This window comes from Rhinolophus ferrumequinum, chromosome 13 (genome assembly GCF_004115265.2).
Source record: "Rhinolophus ferrumequinum isolate MPI-CBG mRhiFer1 chromosome 13, mRhiFer1_v1.p, whole genome shotgun sequence".
NCBI classification, from domain to species: Eukaryota; Metazoa; Chordata; class Mammalia; order Chiroptera; family Rhinolophidae; genus Rhinolophus; species Rhinolophus ferrumequinum.
In genome coordinates this window covers 19858710-19875581 of record NC_046296.1, presented here as the reverse complement: position 1 = coordinate 19875581, position 16872 = coordinate 19858710, and the positions used below count along the sequence as shown (strand labels likewise).

Genomic DNA, 16872 nt, shown 5'->3' with positions numbered 1-16872 from the left:
ATGTCGCCGCTGTGTAGATGTGCCGGGTGTGCCGTGTGTCGTCGTACATGTATGAGGGTCTACATCCACCAATGCTAAGGTGATCTTATAATTTATTATCTGGACTGGGACACTATTGTCAGTCATGCTGGAAAACAGGTATAGGCTGGGGCCATTCCTGACCAAGTGGGACATACAGTTGTCCTAATTACAGAGGCATTCTGGCGTGGGATAAAACCTGCTAGAGTGTTCTCTGCAACCTCCACATGCAGAGACGTGGAAACCCTAGGGGGACACACACACACATACACACAGACGCACGCGCCAGCCCACACGTGGCACCGTGGATTCTCCAGGTTTCCTGATTCCACTCCCAGATCCCCAGGGGCTGGCCTGTAGTTTTGCAAGGAGTTTAGCAGCTGTTGCCAAGCCCTGGCTCCAGCTGTAAATTAAATGGGGTTGCACCCTTGCCTGCTATTCCACTTAAGGTTGCAATCAGCCCCGATTAGGAAGGGAGGTCTGTGTTCCTGAGTTTTCTCTTTTAAAAAGTGTTCTCCTCCTCTGGCCTGGCCTGCTGGCCTGTGTGGGGTTTCCCTGGAAGCTGGGGCAGCTGGGGCAGTGAGGTGGGCCCTGGGCTCCCCAAGGCCCTGATTTGGCACTCGGCTCTGTCCTGTCCCAGAACCCTGCTCAGGTGCTGAGTTCTATGGGGAAGCAGGAGCTGGGAAGAGCCCCGAGGGGTTTCTGGGAGACCCCTGGCTCTGCCAGCTAATTTGCTGTGCCACCCTAAGGAAGACTTTAACTTCTCTGGGCCCTAGTTTTCTCACTTACCAGATAGGAGTGATAACAACACAACAAAAATAATCTCTCCTTATAGAGCAGGGGTCAGCAAACCATGTCCACAAGTCAAATCAAGCCCTGTGCCCGTTTGTGCATTGGCACAGCCATGCTCGTTCGTGCCTGTGTTACTTATGGCTGCTGTCCTGCTCTAGTGGCAGCCGAGTGGTCGCAAAGGCCACAGTATTTACTCTCTGGCCCTTTATGGACAAAGTTTGCCATCTGTTCTAGAGCACATACCATGCGTCAGGCACTGCACTCTTCCCTGTTCATGTATCATCTCATTTAATGCTCCCAGCAATCCTAAGAGACGGGTTTTATTAGCACTCCCATTTTACAGGTAAGCAAACGGAGGCACAGAGAAGACAAGTAATAATTATTCTAGCTGTGTTTCCTCACATGAGTATTGTGAAAAATCTTATGGATAATGATGAGGCCGTGCAGAGTTTGTAGCACTCTACCCTACATCGCCGTGTGTTCTCTGGATGTCCCAGCACATCCCATAGTGAAGAGGAGATCCTGGCAGGTCACCCTCAAGCTGTGGTGGTCAATATTTAACAATCGGTCTCCCGGAAAAAAATCCAGAAAACAAATCCCACCCTGGTTTGTAGCACTTGCTGATTTCCAGGGTGTAACTATCTCTGCCATGGCCGATTCAAGCCGGCAATGGGACGTCATGAATGTGGAGGTTGGCAGAGATTGGCAATGACACATCGCACTGCAGTGTTTCCACCCCCTCCATACACTATACATAAATAACTCCAGGAACAGGGTAACAGTAAAAGGTAGCAAAATAATTAGGAAGTGATGAGTTGAGTTTGAATATTTATCACCTTTGTTTTTTGAATTAATTTCTGTAGTTGTAAATTTATATGATTTAATTTTTTCAAATGGCTCTGTTTAAAAACTGGCTTGTAAAATGGTTGAAAATTTAATGACCTGTTCTCCTGAGCCATGTGAGTCAGCTCCAGCACCTGCTGCTCTCAGCGGGGGCCAGGGGCGGCTCCCTAGTCCTGTTTACAGAAGTAAAGGGCTGAGGGTCCTTGGAATAGTAGCTCCCCTGCTCTTTGAGTCCATCATGCATAGGAATTGAGTTCTCGTAAATTGAGGAGGGCAGCTGGCCCCCACACCCATCCGCTTGACCCTGCTGGGGAAGGGGGTGCTCTGATGGGCCCCCAAGATACCTTGGAGGCTCTGTTGTTTCCTTTCTGACCACCATAGGTGTGGCTGTTGTGGCCCTGTCCTCCCCTGCTCAGGCTGTGTCCTTTTGCTGCATCCACCTCTGCTCTTGCCCTTTCTGCCTCTACTTTATAGATCCTGATTCAGACCTCTAGGCCCCGTGTGGGGCAATGTGCCATTACCAGAGGGAGGAGGGGTGTGTGTGTGTGTGAGATAGACAACCTGTGGCGCAGAAGGAATCTCAGACACGCTAACAGTCTTGTGCTGGTCTTGGGTCCAATTTAGGCAGGTCAAGGAGTCCCCTTCATAGACTGCTTGTTTTCTCAGCCTCCCTACCTCTTTCTTCCCAGTGCAGTGGCCACACTGAGGTCTTGGGGGCATCAGCGCTCAGCACACTAAGGTGGGCTTGGCTGCTAGCTCTGGGGACCCCTGGGGAAGCCCCACAGCATCTGGGAGGGAGAGAGTTCCTCACACATCTAAGCTCAGGCTCCCCCGGGGAGTCGTGGCTGCCAGCTGGGCAGCAGCAGTTGGAGGCTACCCAGTCCCCTGGGCGAGCAGCAGGATGCTTTCCACAGCTAGCCCCAAGATGGAGTGCGTGGCCGCAGACCGCGTGGCTGCCAGCCCCAGCCTGGGAGTCTCACTGACATGAGCTATGGATGCAGGAATGTGACTGTGGGAAACCCAATGCCCTGGGCCTGGCCTTGAGGCTGGGGAAGAGTGAGCATGTGGAGTGGGAATGAAGGGTGGATGGGTAGAAACCAGAGCATCAGCCACCCCTGCAGCCCGGTTCTGCCCAGGGCTCCGAGTGAGAGCAGAAGGCAGCTGCCCTCCCTCTGCTGTCCTTGCCTCCCCCTCTTCCCACCTCGCCCCTCTAGCCAAGCCTTTCCCCTAAGCTTGAGGGCAGGCCTCCAGCCTGCTGCTGCGCCCCTGTTCCAGCACTCTTCCTCTGGCCCCTCCTCCAGGAAGCCTTCCTGAATGGGACCTTCCAAGGGCCCACCCTGTTCCATTTTACCCCACAGACAGCCGCACCCCTGGGGTGCAGTGAATTTACATCACTTGTGCTTTCTGTAGTCAGACCCTCAGCCTCCTGAGGGTGGGAGGCCCTGCTGTCTGCTGCACACTTTCCTGTCCCTTCCCCTGGGACCTTAGGCCTGAGAGAGTGCTGCACACCTAGCTTAGGGTGGGGAATAGTGATTCATGTGGTAAGTTTTCAGTGGATACCTGCTAAATGCTAGACACTGGGCTGGGTGCAGGGGATAAAGGATTACGCATGCTTCTCCTCACACATGGAGATGGACGCAGGAGAAAAGCGAGGAGAGGCTGGGCAGGGGCCAATGATACAGGCAAGGCAGGCAGTGCCTTGTCTAAGCCTCTTCCTTCAGTGATTCAGCTGAAGGAAGAGCTCAGGTTGGCTCATTGGGGAGGACATTCCAGATGGAGAGAACTGCCTGCAGGCAAAAGTCCTGTGGAGGAGGGAAGGTGATAGATTCCAAGTTTACAGAAAGCTGGAGGGCAAGGAGGAAGGGGGCGGAGGACATTAACAGGAGACTGGAGAGATCAAAGAGTTAAAACTGGGACCACTAGCATTTACTGGGTGCCAGGTACCTGCCGAGGGCAATGGGTGCATTTTGTTTAATTTTTGTCAGTGGTTCTCCACCAGGGGCAATTTCTATCCCCCACTCGACCCCCCCAGGAGACATTTGACAATGTCTGGTGATGTTTTTGGTGGTCACAGCAGAGCGGTGGGAGGTGCTACGGACGTCTACCGGGCAGAGGCTCTAGATGCTGCTAAACATCCACCAATGCTCCACCAATGCACAGGGCAGCCCCACAGCAAGGAATTATCTGGCCCAAAATGTCAATAGTTCCAAGGATGAAAATCCCTGCGTTTTTAATAGTCCTGCGCAATGGGTGCTGCCGTGATTACCACTGTATAATAAGGCGCCTGAGTTTCAGGAACTGGGCTTCCCTGTGGCACCCCAGCTCCCTTTCCCTGGCCACACTGTGAGTTCCAGGCAAGTTCCTTCCCCTCCCCCCTTCCTGGCACCCAACATGGAGTCTGATGCCCAGGGAATGGTACCCTGGACATTCTCTACGTCGGAGCTTCAGGGTCTGTGAAATGAATGGGTCACCTTGATTTTCTACCCTGTGCACATGAAATGGTGCTACCCACTGCAAGTTTCGGTACCTGCAGGCCGCTCTTTTGTCATGCAGTAATTCAGTTGCCTTGCCTTTGCATGCCATAGTTTCCTTGTCTCTAAAAGGAAGGCAGTAACAGTCCCTGTCTGGAAGGTGTGGTTAGGACTCAGCTCCTTGTTCTCAGCTCTTATGAGAATGCTGCACATGTTAAGTGCCCGGTAGCAGTTGGGAGCGTGAACGTTAAAGACGGCAAACCGGTGTCCGTCACGCTGCATCTTCACTTATATCCTCTTCTCCCCACTGTCTGCCTCATTGCTTTCTTGGGGATCCTTCCCTCAAGTCAGGCTTAACCCTCAGAAAGTTCCTTTAGCCCCAAACAATTCCCTCCAGGAAAAGGGTGATTGTGTGACGAGAGAGGCACTTACAGAGATGAGGGCCTCAACTTGGACTTTATTCATTGATTCAGTAGATATTTACCGAGGGCCTCCCCGTGCCAGGCACTGTTGTAGGTTCTGGGGACACAGCAGTGGCCTCATGGAGCCCACATGCTAAGGGGTGAGGTAGACAATCAACAAAAACATTAACACATCAAGTATCTGGGATAACAAGTGCCATGATGAAAAGAAAGCCACATAAGAGGGGAGAGTGTGACACTGCAGGGTACGTGTGTGTGTATGTGGGGATGTGTGTGGGTGGGGCAGGATGTGTGTGTGCGATGCGTGTGGGGTTAGGGGGTGAGTGTGTTTTGGGGTGGGGTGTGTGAGCCTGTGGGGGGGTGTGAGTGTGTGTATTTGAATGTGATTTTGACCGTGGATCAGGGAAGGCCTCTCTAGGGAGTTGACATTTCTGTCTCCACAAACAGTAATATTTATTTTGCAACTTGAATGTGGGACCGATCTGGCACAAAGTAGGTGTTCAATAAGCACGAGTGGAACGTCACGGGGAAGTACTGATGGGAGGGAGATGCTTTGCACAAGCTCCTGAGTCAGGTTTTCACCAGGCCTCATTGTTTACTTGAGAGAAATTCCCAGCGTGGGTGCCCTGCTCATCCACACGTGAAAACGACCACGTGCTTCAAAGTGAAGACAGCGCGACATTGGATTATGTGTGTTAATGCATAGACTGGGCCTCTGATCCGGGTGACGGGCTGGCCTCTGTCATCAGCTCTCCCCAGGGTTTATACGATTGTTCTCACTTGAGGCAAGTGCTCATTTGTTCGTTCATTCTTTCACTCATTCTCCAATTATTCATTGAGCATCTGCTGTGTGTGAGGTGTTCTGGTCATATGATGGAAACCTCAGAGAGCTCTCAGTGGGAAGGGCAGATACGTAAACAGGTATCTACAGTGGGGGTGGTAGGTGCAGTGGGAGCCCATGGGAGGGGTGCCTAACTCATCCTCGTAGAGTAACCTTGAAAATAAGACTGGACATCTGAGGAAAGAGCCAGGGGAAGCATGGGACAGAGAAACCTACATGGAAGAGGCACGGAAGCAAGAAAGGGGACCCCGGAGGGTTCCAGCAGGTTTGACCATGGAAGCCAACAGGGGTGTGGGTGTTTGGGAGTGTCCTGACAGTTGGAGATTCAATTCAGAGGCGGTGGGTAGGCTGGGAGGGAGACCTGCCGCCCGCCTGCCCCCGCACTCTGCGCTCAGCGTCAGAAGGGAATGTTTGGAGAGCTCAGGTCCCTGGGAGGATCGGAGGATAGAAAGGTATTGTCCAGCTGTGCGGGTGGAATTCCGCCCCTGGTGGGAGCCTGCTTAGTGGGTGTCCCTCAGCCCAGCTCCTGGTTTTCTCTGCTTCTTCCCAACAAGCCCCGTTGGTCTCTGTGAGATGGAGAAAGGAAGGAGGAGGCAGGTCCACACTTGGGCAGCGCGTGGGGGTGGGATGGCAGAGGGCCTGTGCAGCAGGGCAGTGGAAGGAGGCAGGACAGGTGAAGGAGCCCTGGCAGTGAGGGGCCTTCCTGGAGGGAACGCTGGCTCCTCCCTCTGAAGGATGGTTATTCCCAGTGCCAGGACCTGCTGTGGGCCAGACCCAGAGGTAGGCCGGAGGTACCTGGCTCTGGCTTTTGTGGAAATCCCAAGGAGGGGGACACCTTTCCTACTTACAGGCAGCGGCCCTGCCCTTGGACAGAGACCCAGAAAGTACTGCCAAAGCCCCAGGCAGAGACCTTGGGTGGGAGTGGTGCTGACGGGAGGCGGCTAGGGGAGGCCATCGAGAGGAGGTGTGAGGTGAGTGGGGATGTGCCCTGGCAGTGGTCCGCAAGCAGGGAGGTCCCTGTAGGCACCCGGAGGGAGAGAAGGAATTCTGGGGCCGGTGGGAGGCAGTGGCTCCCTGTGCTGTCCCAGCACCCTGTGTGTGTGTGTGTGTGTGTGTGTGTGTGTGTGTGTGAGACGTGTGTTGCCGGGCAGAGGCGAAAGGGCTATGGAGTCCTGGGCCTTCCACCCCGCCCCCAGCTGAACCCCCCTCGCCCCTCGCCCAGTGCACTGAGCTGCCTGCGCTATGCGTTGTTGCACCCGGGAGCTGGCCAAGCCATTTCCAGCGTCCTGATCTGCTTTCCTTGGCGTGCCTGTCCCTCACGCCTGGGGTGGCCTGCTGGGCCCCCCAGGTCCAGCCCTCTGTGCAGCTTCTCAGACCCTGAAACTGGGAGCTATTAGCTGCTGGACTTGGTGCGTGCTCTGGCGGGATGCCAGTACAACACAGCCACGCCAAATGCCTTTCCTGGTGGGAACCCAGGACGCCTGGGGTCTACACCTGCCTGAGAGGGAGGATTCAGGCATGGTGGCCTCGGGTTCTGTCTGTAGTACCCTTCCCTGTCTGTAGTATGACACCCCTCCCTGTTATTCTGCGTGTGTGTGTGTGTGTGTGTGTGTTTTTTGAGAGACTGATTACTTGATTGATTGATTTTGATTTCTGCCCAGGGCTGTGGCTCCTGAAATGTCCATTTTTCCAGCTCCTGGAATAATTTTGAACAAATGTATGAATACCACCCCTGAGCACAATTGCTAACTTCATAGTTTATGACTTACCTTCCCCTGCCCTGCCTGTGCCTTATTTCTCTCATAAGATCATTCATAGCAAACATTTATTGAGCATTTATTATGTACCAGGTGGTGTGCTGAAAACAACATGTAATTTATCTCCTTAATAATCACAGCAACTCTCTGAGATAGATACTATAGAATTATCCCAAATTTACAGAGAAACTGGCTCAGAGAGGTTAAGCAACCCACCCAAAGTCACACAGCTAATAAATGGCAGAGCCAGAATTGGAGCCCAAGTAATCTGGTTGTAGAGCTTGTGTGGAAGTTGTGGCCAGAGGAAGGGAGTCACTGCATCTCTCTGTCAGAGAGGGGGCTGTCCTCTCATGGGAGCCAGAGCCTGCCTGGTTATATAGTAGGACCTTGGTGAATCCCCTGGGAGAGCAGATGAACATGTCTTTCCTACACGTATGTTTTATGGGCCCTTTTGTGGGGACGGAGCCGAGGAAGACCGTCTGACCTTTAGGATGCATTTCTTTGTTGACTCAGAGTGACCAGGGAAGGACTGGGACAGTCGGTGGTACTTCTCCCTGGGGAACAGCATGAGCCTGCGATGGGAGCAGGTGAGAGTCTGGGCCAGCTTTAAGGAGTGTGGCTGCCTGAAGCTGAGGGCTGGGTTTGAGGGAAGTAAGCCCTGTTGTTGGTGGGGAAGATAGGGCGGGTCCCCGAGGGTCTGACCAGGACCCTTTGGGTAGCAAGAGCCACCAAAGGATTTGGGCCGGGGATCCAAGTGGTGACTGAGTCATGACACTGTTCTGGCTCTAGGTGTGGGTGGCTCAGAAGGGGGAGGAGTGGCATCCGGGAGGCTTCTTGGACAAGGGGTCTGGGGCTAGGCCCTGAGGGTGGGCGTGGTTTGGACAGGAGGGACACAGAAGTGGCCATGCACGTTGTATTTGGAGGCACAGGGTCCTGAGAGAGGCCGAGAGTCCTGTGAAATGGCGGCAGCCAGGTGGGGTCTGGGTAGCCCAGCAGAAAGGCCCTGGGAAGTGGCCATTCTGGGAGGGCCTAGGCTGGATGAGCAGGCCATACAAGGGGAGGTCGGCGTTATTTTTCAAGAGTTTGTGTACTCGTGTGTTGGGAAGAGGGACTGGGCAAGCGAATGGGGCCGGTCACTATGTGGGGAAAGGGGAGAGGAACTTGGAGAAATGTGAGTGGCAGCAGAGGGACTGGACCGCATGCAAGTGCTGTCCAGCTCTCCCCAGCCCATCTGCTGGGCTCTGGGTACGAGAGGCTGACGGGCCTGCTGTTATAGAAAGCCAAACCTGGGAGTCTGGGCTGCGGCGTGCGTGGAGCATTTCCTATGTTTGTGTGGGCCGTGGTCCCTACTGGGTTTCTACTGGGTCCCCAAGACCCCAAACCATACGGGACCCCAGTGAGGGGCTGCAGTGTGGCGGAGGTGGCAGTGGGGGGATCGGTGCAGCAGGGAGGTGGGCATCTGGTCCAGGGAAGGTGGTTAGAGCCCAGTGCTAAGAAGGAAAAGGAGGGGAGTGAACGTCTAGCTTTATGCGCAGTAATCTGACAGGCTGGCTCTGAGTCTGAGTGTAGACCTAGCTCCCCTCCCGCTCCTGTCCCTGAGCCTGGGGACCCAGCTTGGTACCTGTGTATCCCTGGCATCAGCACTGGCTCCAGGCACACAGGGATGGGCAGAGATGCCACACTGGGCCCTGCAGACCTTGGCTCCTCTTCACTCATCCCAATGGGCAGATCACCATTGGATTTCCCCCGGAGATGCTTCAGGTCCTTCCTTCTCTCAAACTCCCACCTCTTGGGCTAGAACAAGTCAAACTTCCATTCTGGTCTGGTCTCCACCAGAAAGGGAGGAGAATTTCCCTTGGGACTTGGCATTGGAGTCTGTGGACTGCAGGAGAGGGGAGCTGCCCTAGAGTGATGGTAGAGGCTGATGGCCCAGCTCTCAGCAGCTGAGGAGCAGTGTCTAGAGGTCTCCCAACCCCAGGACCTGACTCTGTGGGACCAGTCTCCCTGTCAGCCCCAGGCTCAGGGTAAGGATCTGCCCTGACCGGATCTGTGTCTCTAGGGCGGCATAGTGGACGACAAGAGTGAAGATTCCACCTCCATTTCCACCTTGAGCTTTGGTGTGAACAGACCCACGATTTCCTGCATCTTCGACTGTAAGTGATGTTGGGAGGTGTCTATTGGGTGATATGGACAGGTGTGTAACCTTCCGCTTCTGTTTGTATAGGGCTATATGGTCAGGTGTATATGTGGGGCTGTGGGGAACTGAGTCTGTGTGCTTTTTGGTGAGTCAATGTCTTTTCGTGTGTGTGTGTGTGTGTGTGTGTGTGTGCATGCACATACCTGTCTATGGGTGTTGTGTGTGTCAACTCTAAGCTTCAAATCAGGCATTCAAGGCCGTGTGAATTCTGGCTCCCCCATCATCTGTTTGACCTCTCCTTCTCCTCCTCTTCCACCCTCTGCTCTCCAGCTCTCACCAGGCTCAAGGGCACATCACTCAGGTGTCCACCTTTGAGCTTTGGTCTGTTGTGACCCTGTGAGTGGTTCACTCCTGCAGAGTGTGCCATGTGTTATTTCACTTGTTCAGCCCTTCTGTCTTCTGCCCTTCCTAGGGCCGACTCCACTCTCCCTTCTAGCTCCAGCTCTTAGCCAACCCCAGCCCATCACTCGGAATCTCTGTTTTTCACTCGGTACAGACGGGAACCGCTACCACCTACGCTGCTACATGTACCAGGCCCGGGACCTGCCTGCGATGGATAAGGACTCTTTTTCTGGTAGGTGGGAGGAGGGAGAAAAGCCAGGGACCAGGGACTCAGCGCTGGGAACTGGGCCATGGGGCCTCTGGACCACGGGGAACGCAGCCCAGGGCGTCTCCTGCAGGTGGGCTGTGTCTGCAGCCTTTGTGGCGGTGACTGTTGTTGCCACGGTCACTGGCTTCCCAGTTGTCAGGTGGCTTGCTTGACCCTTCTGTGGGGTGTGGCTTTACTGACCATTCCCTCCTCCTACAAACGTCTCTGGCCTTGGTCCCCGAAACACCCTCTCTCTTGGGGCCCCTGCAGCCTCCTACTGCTCTGCCTGCTGCTGTGCTCCTCAGGTGTGTCACTGCCCTCTAAGCCTGATGGTCCCAAGAGTCTGTCTGTGTGCTCTTCTCTGGGTACTGGGGTCCCCCTTCCCCAGCTTCAGTGACCACTCATGTTAGGGAAGCTTCTAAGTCTTTAGTTTCTGGGAGCCCCTGAGGTCCAGCCACATCTTAGGTATCTCCCACTGGATGCCTCACAGTTCATTCTGTTCAAACTGAAGTCCTTGTGACACTTCCCCTGCCCCCCCTCCCCCGACCCCGTCACATACCATCTGGGCCTCCTCTGCATTTCCCACCTTGGTCCTGGTGTCATATCCGCATGCGTTATTACCTATCAGGTTGGAAACCATCAGTCGCTCAGTCCTGTCGATTCTGGCTCCTGAATCTCTCTCGGAGATTTCACTAGGAATTGGCTTTGCCCCTTCGTATCTGGACACTTTGGTCATCTCCTGGCCTCTTTGCTACCTTCCGCACTGCCCTAGACACATCTGCTCACGTCAGTCCCCTGATTTCAGACAGAGACACTGACAGATAAATGCTCAGCTCTTCAGCCTGGCAGACACCTCCTTTGTGATCTGACCCCCGTGGATCTTGCCAGTTTCATCATTCTCTAATCCCCCCCGTCCACTAGCTCTGGCCCCACCAACTTTTGTCAACATTTGTTGAGCTCTTCCATCTCCTTGGCCTTTGTACTTTGTGTTCTCTGTGCCTAGAATGCCTTCCCTCACTATTTTTAACCCAGTGAACTCCTACTCATCCTGCAAGACCCAGCCTAGATGCCCTCTGACCCTTCCCCAAGCTGAGCTGGTTGCTTCTTCTTCAGTGCTTGGCTAGCACTTCACCAGCACCTCTCTCAGAGCCCTGACCCACTGCATAGATCAATTGCCATCTATCTCTGCCACATGCTTCCCACTATGACTGAGCTCCTCCAGGAAGGGGCCTTATCTTACCCTTGAACCTACAGCAATTGATATCTAAAGAACTAACACTTACTGAGTGCTCACGATGAGCCCATGTGCTTTACTGACATTATTTCAGGTGACCCTTACAACTCTCCTATGAAGTAGGTATTTAACAGCCCCATTTTACAGATAAAGAAACCGAGACTTAGCTTAACTCAATTGTTTGAGTTTAAAATAGCTGATAGGTGATAGATATACCATCCTCCAAATGCTTGAGTAGAACTGAGTTCACAGAATGTGGCTGCAGCTTTTAGCCATCTGCCTGTCCTCCTTCCCAGCCCCCTCCACTCTCCACGTGGGGACCACTCTGGCTCCTCCTCCCCAGCAGATGTGCTTTCCCACATTCCTCTCCTCTCAGAGACCTGTTCTCCAGCCGTGTGCAGCCAGGCGCAGGGTGGAGGCTCTGTGGTTTAGGTCCAGGGTCCCTAGAGCACCCTCTGCAAAACATATGCAAAACCAGCATGCAAGGATTGGCAGGCCAGGGGCTGCTATCTGCAGCTGCAACTTCCTGGGAAACTGCCAGGAGGCTTTCTGACACTTAGAACTACTCTGAGAAAAAAAATAAGTGGACTAATTCACAACCTTGTTTCCTCTTCCTTTGGGGGAGGGTGGGAGACGTGGGGGTGCAGGCGGCATGTTTGTGTGGGGTGGGTGGTGAGGTGGAGCCTGGGGGGAAGGCCCCCGGCCTCTCTGGGCCAGGCTGGCGGGTGACCCTATGGGGAGGGAACTTCTCCAAGGAACCCACACTCAGAGTCAGTGTGCACCTCGGGACTGAGCCTGCTCCAGCCTGACGCTGGCCTGCAGAGACGTCACACTTTCCATCCTGACCCCACCCCCTCCCCCAAATAAACATCCCTTGAGCGTTGAGGGCACTGCCCAGGGCTTCCTCAGAGGCCACTGGCTTCTGAATGAAAGGCCTGATTGAGCAGCTGCTGGAAAGGAAAACAGCAGCCAACACGGGTGAACCTATAAAACCCAGAGTGTTTATTTTCACTCCCAAACCCTAAACCAAAGCAATTTCTCCCCTGGAACTGACCCTGGGGCGGCTGGCGGCCGGAGTCTGTGCATGGCCACCGGCTGGCATTTCTCAGAGGAAACTCATGTGTGAATCCAGAATGTCTGGGGCCAGGGAGGGTTGAGCACAGTCTCGCTGGTCTCATGGTCTAGCTTCCCTGCTGGGGGTCTGGGGCAGAGAGGGCTTTCCTCCGGAAGGAAGCGCTCTGTCAGCTCCGCCGACCCGGGGCGCTCCGGGCCTTTCCTCACGGTGGTGGCTCCCGTGGCTCCGAGCTGTGTTCTCCGCTTGTCCTCTCCATGGTGGGCCTTGGGGCTGCCCAGGGACCGGGGCTGGTCTGCTTCCTTCTCCCTGGCTGGGGACTTGGGGAAACACTCAGGAATTGCCCGGGAAACATTTGTTGAATAATATTAAACTCAGTCAGGAAAGGGAGTCTTGTGGAGATACTGATGTCGAAGCTGCCCGAGGATGTCGCCTGGGGTGGGTTCAAGTGTGTGGCCAGCACAGTTCTCTGGACCCCTGGAGGGTGTGTGGTTATGAGTCTGTGTGGCCTGCGTAGCGATTCGGCATAAGAAATATAAAATGATACTTAATTCAAACGACTTCTCTTTGATATCGGGCCGGGGTTGCGACTGCTTGGTGAGCGTCTGGAGAAGGCGCTGGTTTACTTTGAATGGAAAAAATACTACTCGAGAGGACTTAGAAATCACATGTCCTCAGCACCACACCTAACGGGCGGCATCACTTCCCTGAAGTTGCTCTGATATTTCTCAAAGGGAATCAGGGAGGCCACCATCTGCTCTGCCAAATGATTCCCCAGGGAATTCTGCTTTGTCCCCCGCCCCCAGCTGGGCACCTAAACTGCTGTGGTTTGAGGGAACCATCCTCTCTGCTTACAGAGCTGCCACCAACACCAACAGCCCTTGGGCAGCTCTGTGGTAAGGTCACCACATTCCAGAGGATGCCCCTTTGCATGAAAGATCCAGAGACACATCTTTGAAAGAGTCTCTCAGGTCAATGGGCTCAGGGAGCCTGACCTGGTGAAGTGAATGAGCAATGGGGAGTAGACCAGATGCCGTGTTAAGTATAGGAGTGGGGTAGCTGTTGAGAAAGAGGAAGGTCCTGCCCTCTTTGTTGGCCTCATGTTTCCTGGGAGGGGAAAGCTGTGTCAGTTGGGTGTTGCTGCTAAGCCAGGCTGCAATGTGGGTCACCCCACAGCTGAGGTTACTTCTGTAGGGACCAGTGCTTTAGTGTTCCCCCAGATCCAGACTCGGTCCTGGCTGGGGTTGGGGTATTCTTGCTGTTGGACTTCCCGTGTCTGGACCCCAGTCAGGGCCGAACCCCTCGTTTGAAGCACAGCTTTTTGTTAAGGCTGGCTCTGGTTGGGGGACTTTTCCCGTTGAGCTTAAGGAGCTGTTTTCCAAAGTGCATTGGAGGCTTGTGAAATGCTCCACTTAAAAAGGGTTCCTGAACAAGAGAAACTGGGAAACGCTGCTCACCTAGAGATTTACAGTGCATAGTGGCATTGAGAGGCTCTGAGGTGGTTGCAGAAAAAGGAGGCTGTTTGATTGTTTAGGCACTCATTAGCTCCCCAGAGAACGCACGTTTTGAAGAACATCTTTTGGGAATCACTGGTCTACACGATTCTGTCCAAATTGCTGAGTATGAATTCAGGACCGTTTACGATCAGCCCACCTCCTCCTTGGTCCTCTATGCCCCATGCCCTGGATGCTTCCTTGCTGATTCCCTAACGCTTGTGATCTTTGGTGCCTTGCTGGTCCGTGCTGCGTGCCCAGACACCCTCTTTTCTTTGGTCTGCCTTGGTTACCTCCTTGTTCTTGAGACACAGGGTAGGAGGCCTCCTTTCGGAAGACTCGGTGCCACCAGGTTACACTGGGCACCCCCCACTCCTGGCACCTCATACACTCCACTATTAATTTGCACATCACCTTCCATTATAACTGTTGTTTAGTTACCACTTCCAACCGGTAGTCATAGTCTTAAGAGCCTGGATCATGTCTCATTCATCTTCATATTCCTCGCACCACGCTTACCTACCACATGCTGGGCAGTCAATAATTGTATATTGAATGAATGATGGATTACAAATAATGCGAGAGTGAACATCTTTGTACATACAGCTTTTTGGTTAATTTGGATGATTCCCAGGAATATGGGAAATAGGGTATAAACAGTTTTATGTTTTCCCGGGCATACTGCCCAATTGCTTTCTTGAAGGGTTGCTGAATGGCGTCCAGCAATAAAGGAGAGTACCGATTTCATCAAATATTTGCCAACACTGGGTTTTATAATTCTAAAGAATTTTTTCTTAATTTTATAGGAAAAATATTGCTGCGTTACTTTACTAGTGATCTAGTCCACTGTCTCTTAAGGACCCTTTTCCTGTGAGTGTGGCATGGCAGAAGGAGCATTGCACTAGGAGTCACAGTCTCTAATCCTGGCCATGTGTGAGCATGGGCTAGTGACTTAGTCTTCTGGGGCAAAACTCCCTCCTCTGACAAGTGGGATGAGTGCTGCCTGCCCTGGCCCCTGTTCCGGTGGTCTGAGCTGGTTGGTGGGAGACCCATGAGCAAAGCTTAGTGTACTGAGAATCGGAAGTGTCCTCCTTGGAGCTCCAGGAAGTTCTGAACAGCAGAGCTTGGGTGCAGGACTCCAGGTCCAGCCAACAAATCACTTCCAGGGGCCTCTCATGGTGATCGAGTCCAGGAGAACCTTCTGTGTTCATGGCTGGAGCTTCCCAGGATAGCCGTGGTCCTCAGGGAGTTCCAATCCAGTCACATTCCGCCTCAGCTTAGGGTGTGCTCTGTATGGCTTGGAGGGTGAGGCATGAGAGCCCATGCTGCCCCCTCATGTGGGAGTGGCTCTGGGGAGAGCTCTAGGTGGGGCTAGACAGGGAAGAGCTGGCCCCTCACCTTCCTTCTACCTCTCCTTGGGATCAGCCATTCCCTGCTCTTGGCTTTCCTGGAAGAGGGATGTGTCTGTGCATCTGTCTGGCTTTCCTTCATCTGACCACCTTGCCTCAGCAACACCCACCCCCACTTGTTTCTTTTCTTTTTTTTTTTTTTTGGAGGGGCTGGCCCCTGTGTGGGGAGAGGCCAGGCCCCAGCACACAGTAGCCCAGTGTCTGAGGCCCCAGGCCTCCAGGCCTGCTCTTTACAATGCCTTTGTTGTGTGTTTTTTCCTCCCATGGGCGGGTGGGGCACGTGTGTGGGTCTGGGTGATTTTTGTTTGAAAGCCACCCCCTCCCCGTCCCCCTGCGCTGAGCTCATTGCCTGCACTGATGGAGCTGCTGGAAGGAGTCTGCCTGCTCAGGGGCCAGCGTGGGGGGTGCTGCCAACACCAATACAGTGTGCACAGCCGCTACAATGTGCAATTGTGATCTTTGTGTAAACGTGGTCGGTCTGGGGCTTGCGCGCTTATAAAAATAAAGCGTTGGGGAGCACGGGGGGTGGGAACAAAAGGGGCTTTTTCGCCGGCTCTCTAATATGGTTTTATTTATCGGAACGCTCCCTCTTTCCCTTACTGGAACCAGGGAGAGGTTCTCTGCCGAGCTTGGAGCTGATGGTATCACAGCCAGACGGTTTCATTAAATGCACAGACGCCGCTGGGCCCTGCCAGGGGCAGGAGGGGTGGGGCTCAGGGCCAGTCCTGCCAGGCTGGTGCATGGAAGGGGGAGCTCCATGCCAGGGAGACTCCCACCACCAGGTGGGGGCGGCGAGATGTGGTGGCATTTCTCCACTGCCCCTTTCCCTGCCATGAGCCTCCAACCGCCCTCTTCTACCCCAAAAATTATGTTCCAAACCAATTTCCTGCAGGAAGTCCTCCAGGATTGACCCCATTGTGCTTTTGTGCCTGAAGGCTAACGCGCTTGTCCAGGCTGGTGGCTGCCTCCTGTTAGCCAGACCTGGCAGTGTTCAGGCAGTGAGTGCCCACAGCTTCTGCCCTAACTTAGAGCCCCTTTGTCCTTAAAACTAGCCCCTTGGGTGATAGTCAGAACCTGCTCCCTCCATCCCATGGTGGGAGTCCTCACATCGCCCACCTCAACCTTCCCCCCTCTTCTGTGGCCACTTCCTGCCACGTCCTGTGCAGTGGCCGTGCATGGTGTGCCACTTGGTTTCCTTAAGGCCAAGGAGCCTGTCCTGCTCCCCTCCTCTTGGTGGGGAAGTGCTCTCTCCCCTTCTCAGCCCCAGGATTGCACATGGACATCCCATAACCCTTCTGAGGCCAGCAGGGCGGAAACCATTACCTCTGAGTCCACTGAGGCCACATGGAGGCTTAGGGACAGCATTTGGGCTGGACTGTGAAGCTCAGAGCATGCGAGGTGCTGTAGGATGGAGCAGGTGCCAAGGGTATAGGGTGTGAGAGCATTGGGGCTCAGCCCTCCCGGGCGTCGAGCATCCAGCCGCTAGCCTCCCGCATCTCTAGACTTTTCTGTTCATGGGCCCTCAGCATTTGGCACTGTGAGTGTCATAAAATGGCAGCAAACTGGACCCTGCCCCCAGGCCGGTGTCCTAATGGGAGAAGTCGCGGGAGCCCTTCCTCCAAGCCCTGTGCTCCTCTCCTAAATGACACGCACTCAATCTTGTAGGACCTTCTCTTGCATTAGTTTCCAAAGTGTGGCCCTGGAAGGCGGCATCTATACCTCCTGGGAACTTGT

General features: G+C 54.0%; 1 protein-coding gene across 23 annotated transcripts in view; it reads left to right on the top strand.

Annotated features, from left to right (window-relative positions):
- Positions 1–16872, top strand: part of DYSF (dysferlin) — a 207617-nt gene that overhangs the window by 111701 nt on the left and 79044 nt on the right. For all 23 annotated transcript variants that reach the window (XM_033124779.1, XM_033124795.1, XM_033124787.1 and 20 more), the window contains 2 exons: positions 9204–9297; positions 9838–9915. In XM_033124779.1, the coding sequence (XP_032980670.1) occupies positions 9204–9297; positions 9838–9915 (172 nt within the window). The remainder of the gene's footprint in view (positions 1–9203; positions 9298–9837; positions 9916–16872) is intronic.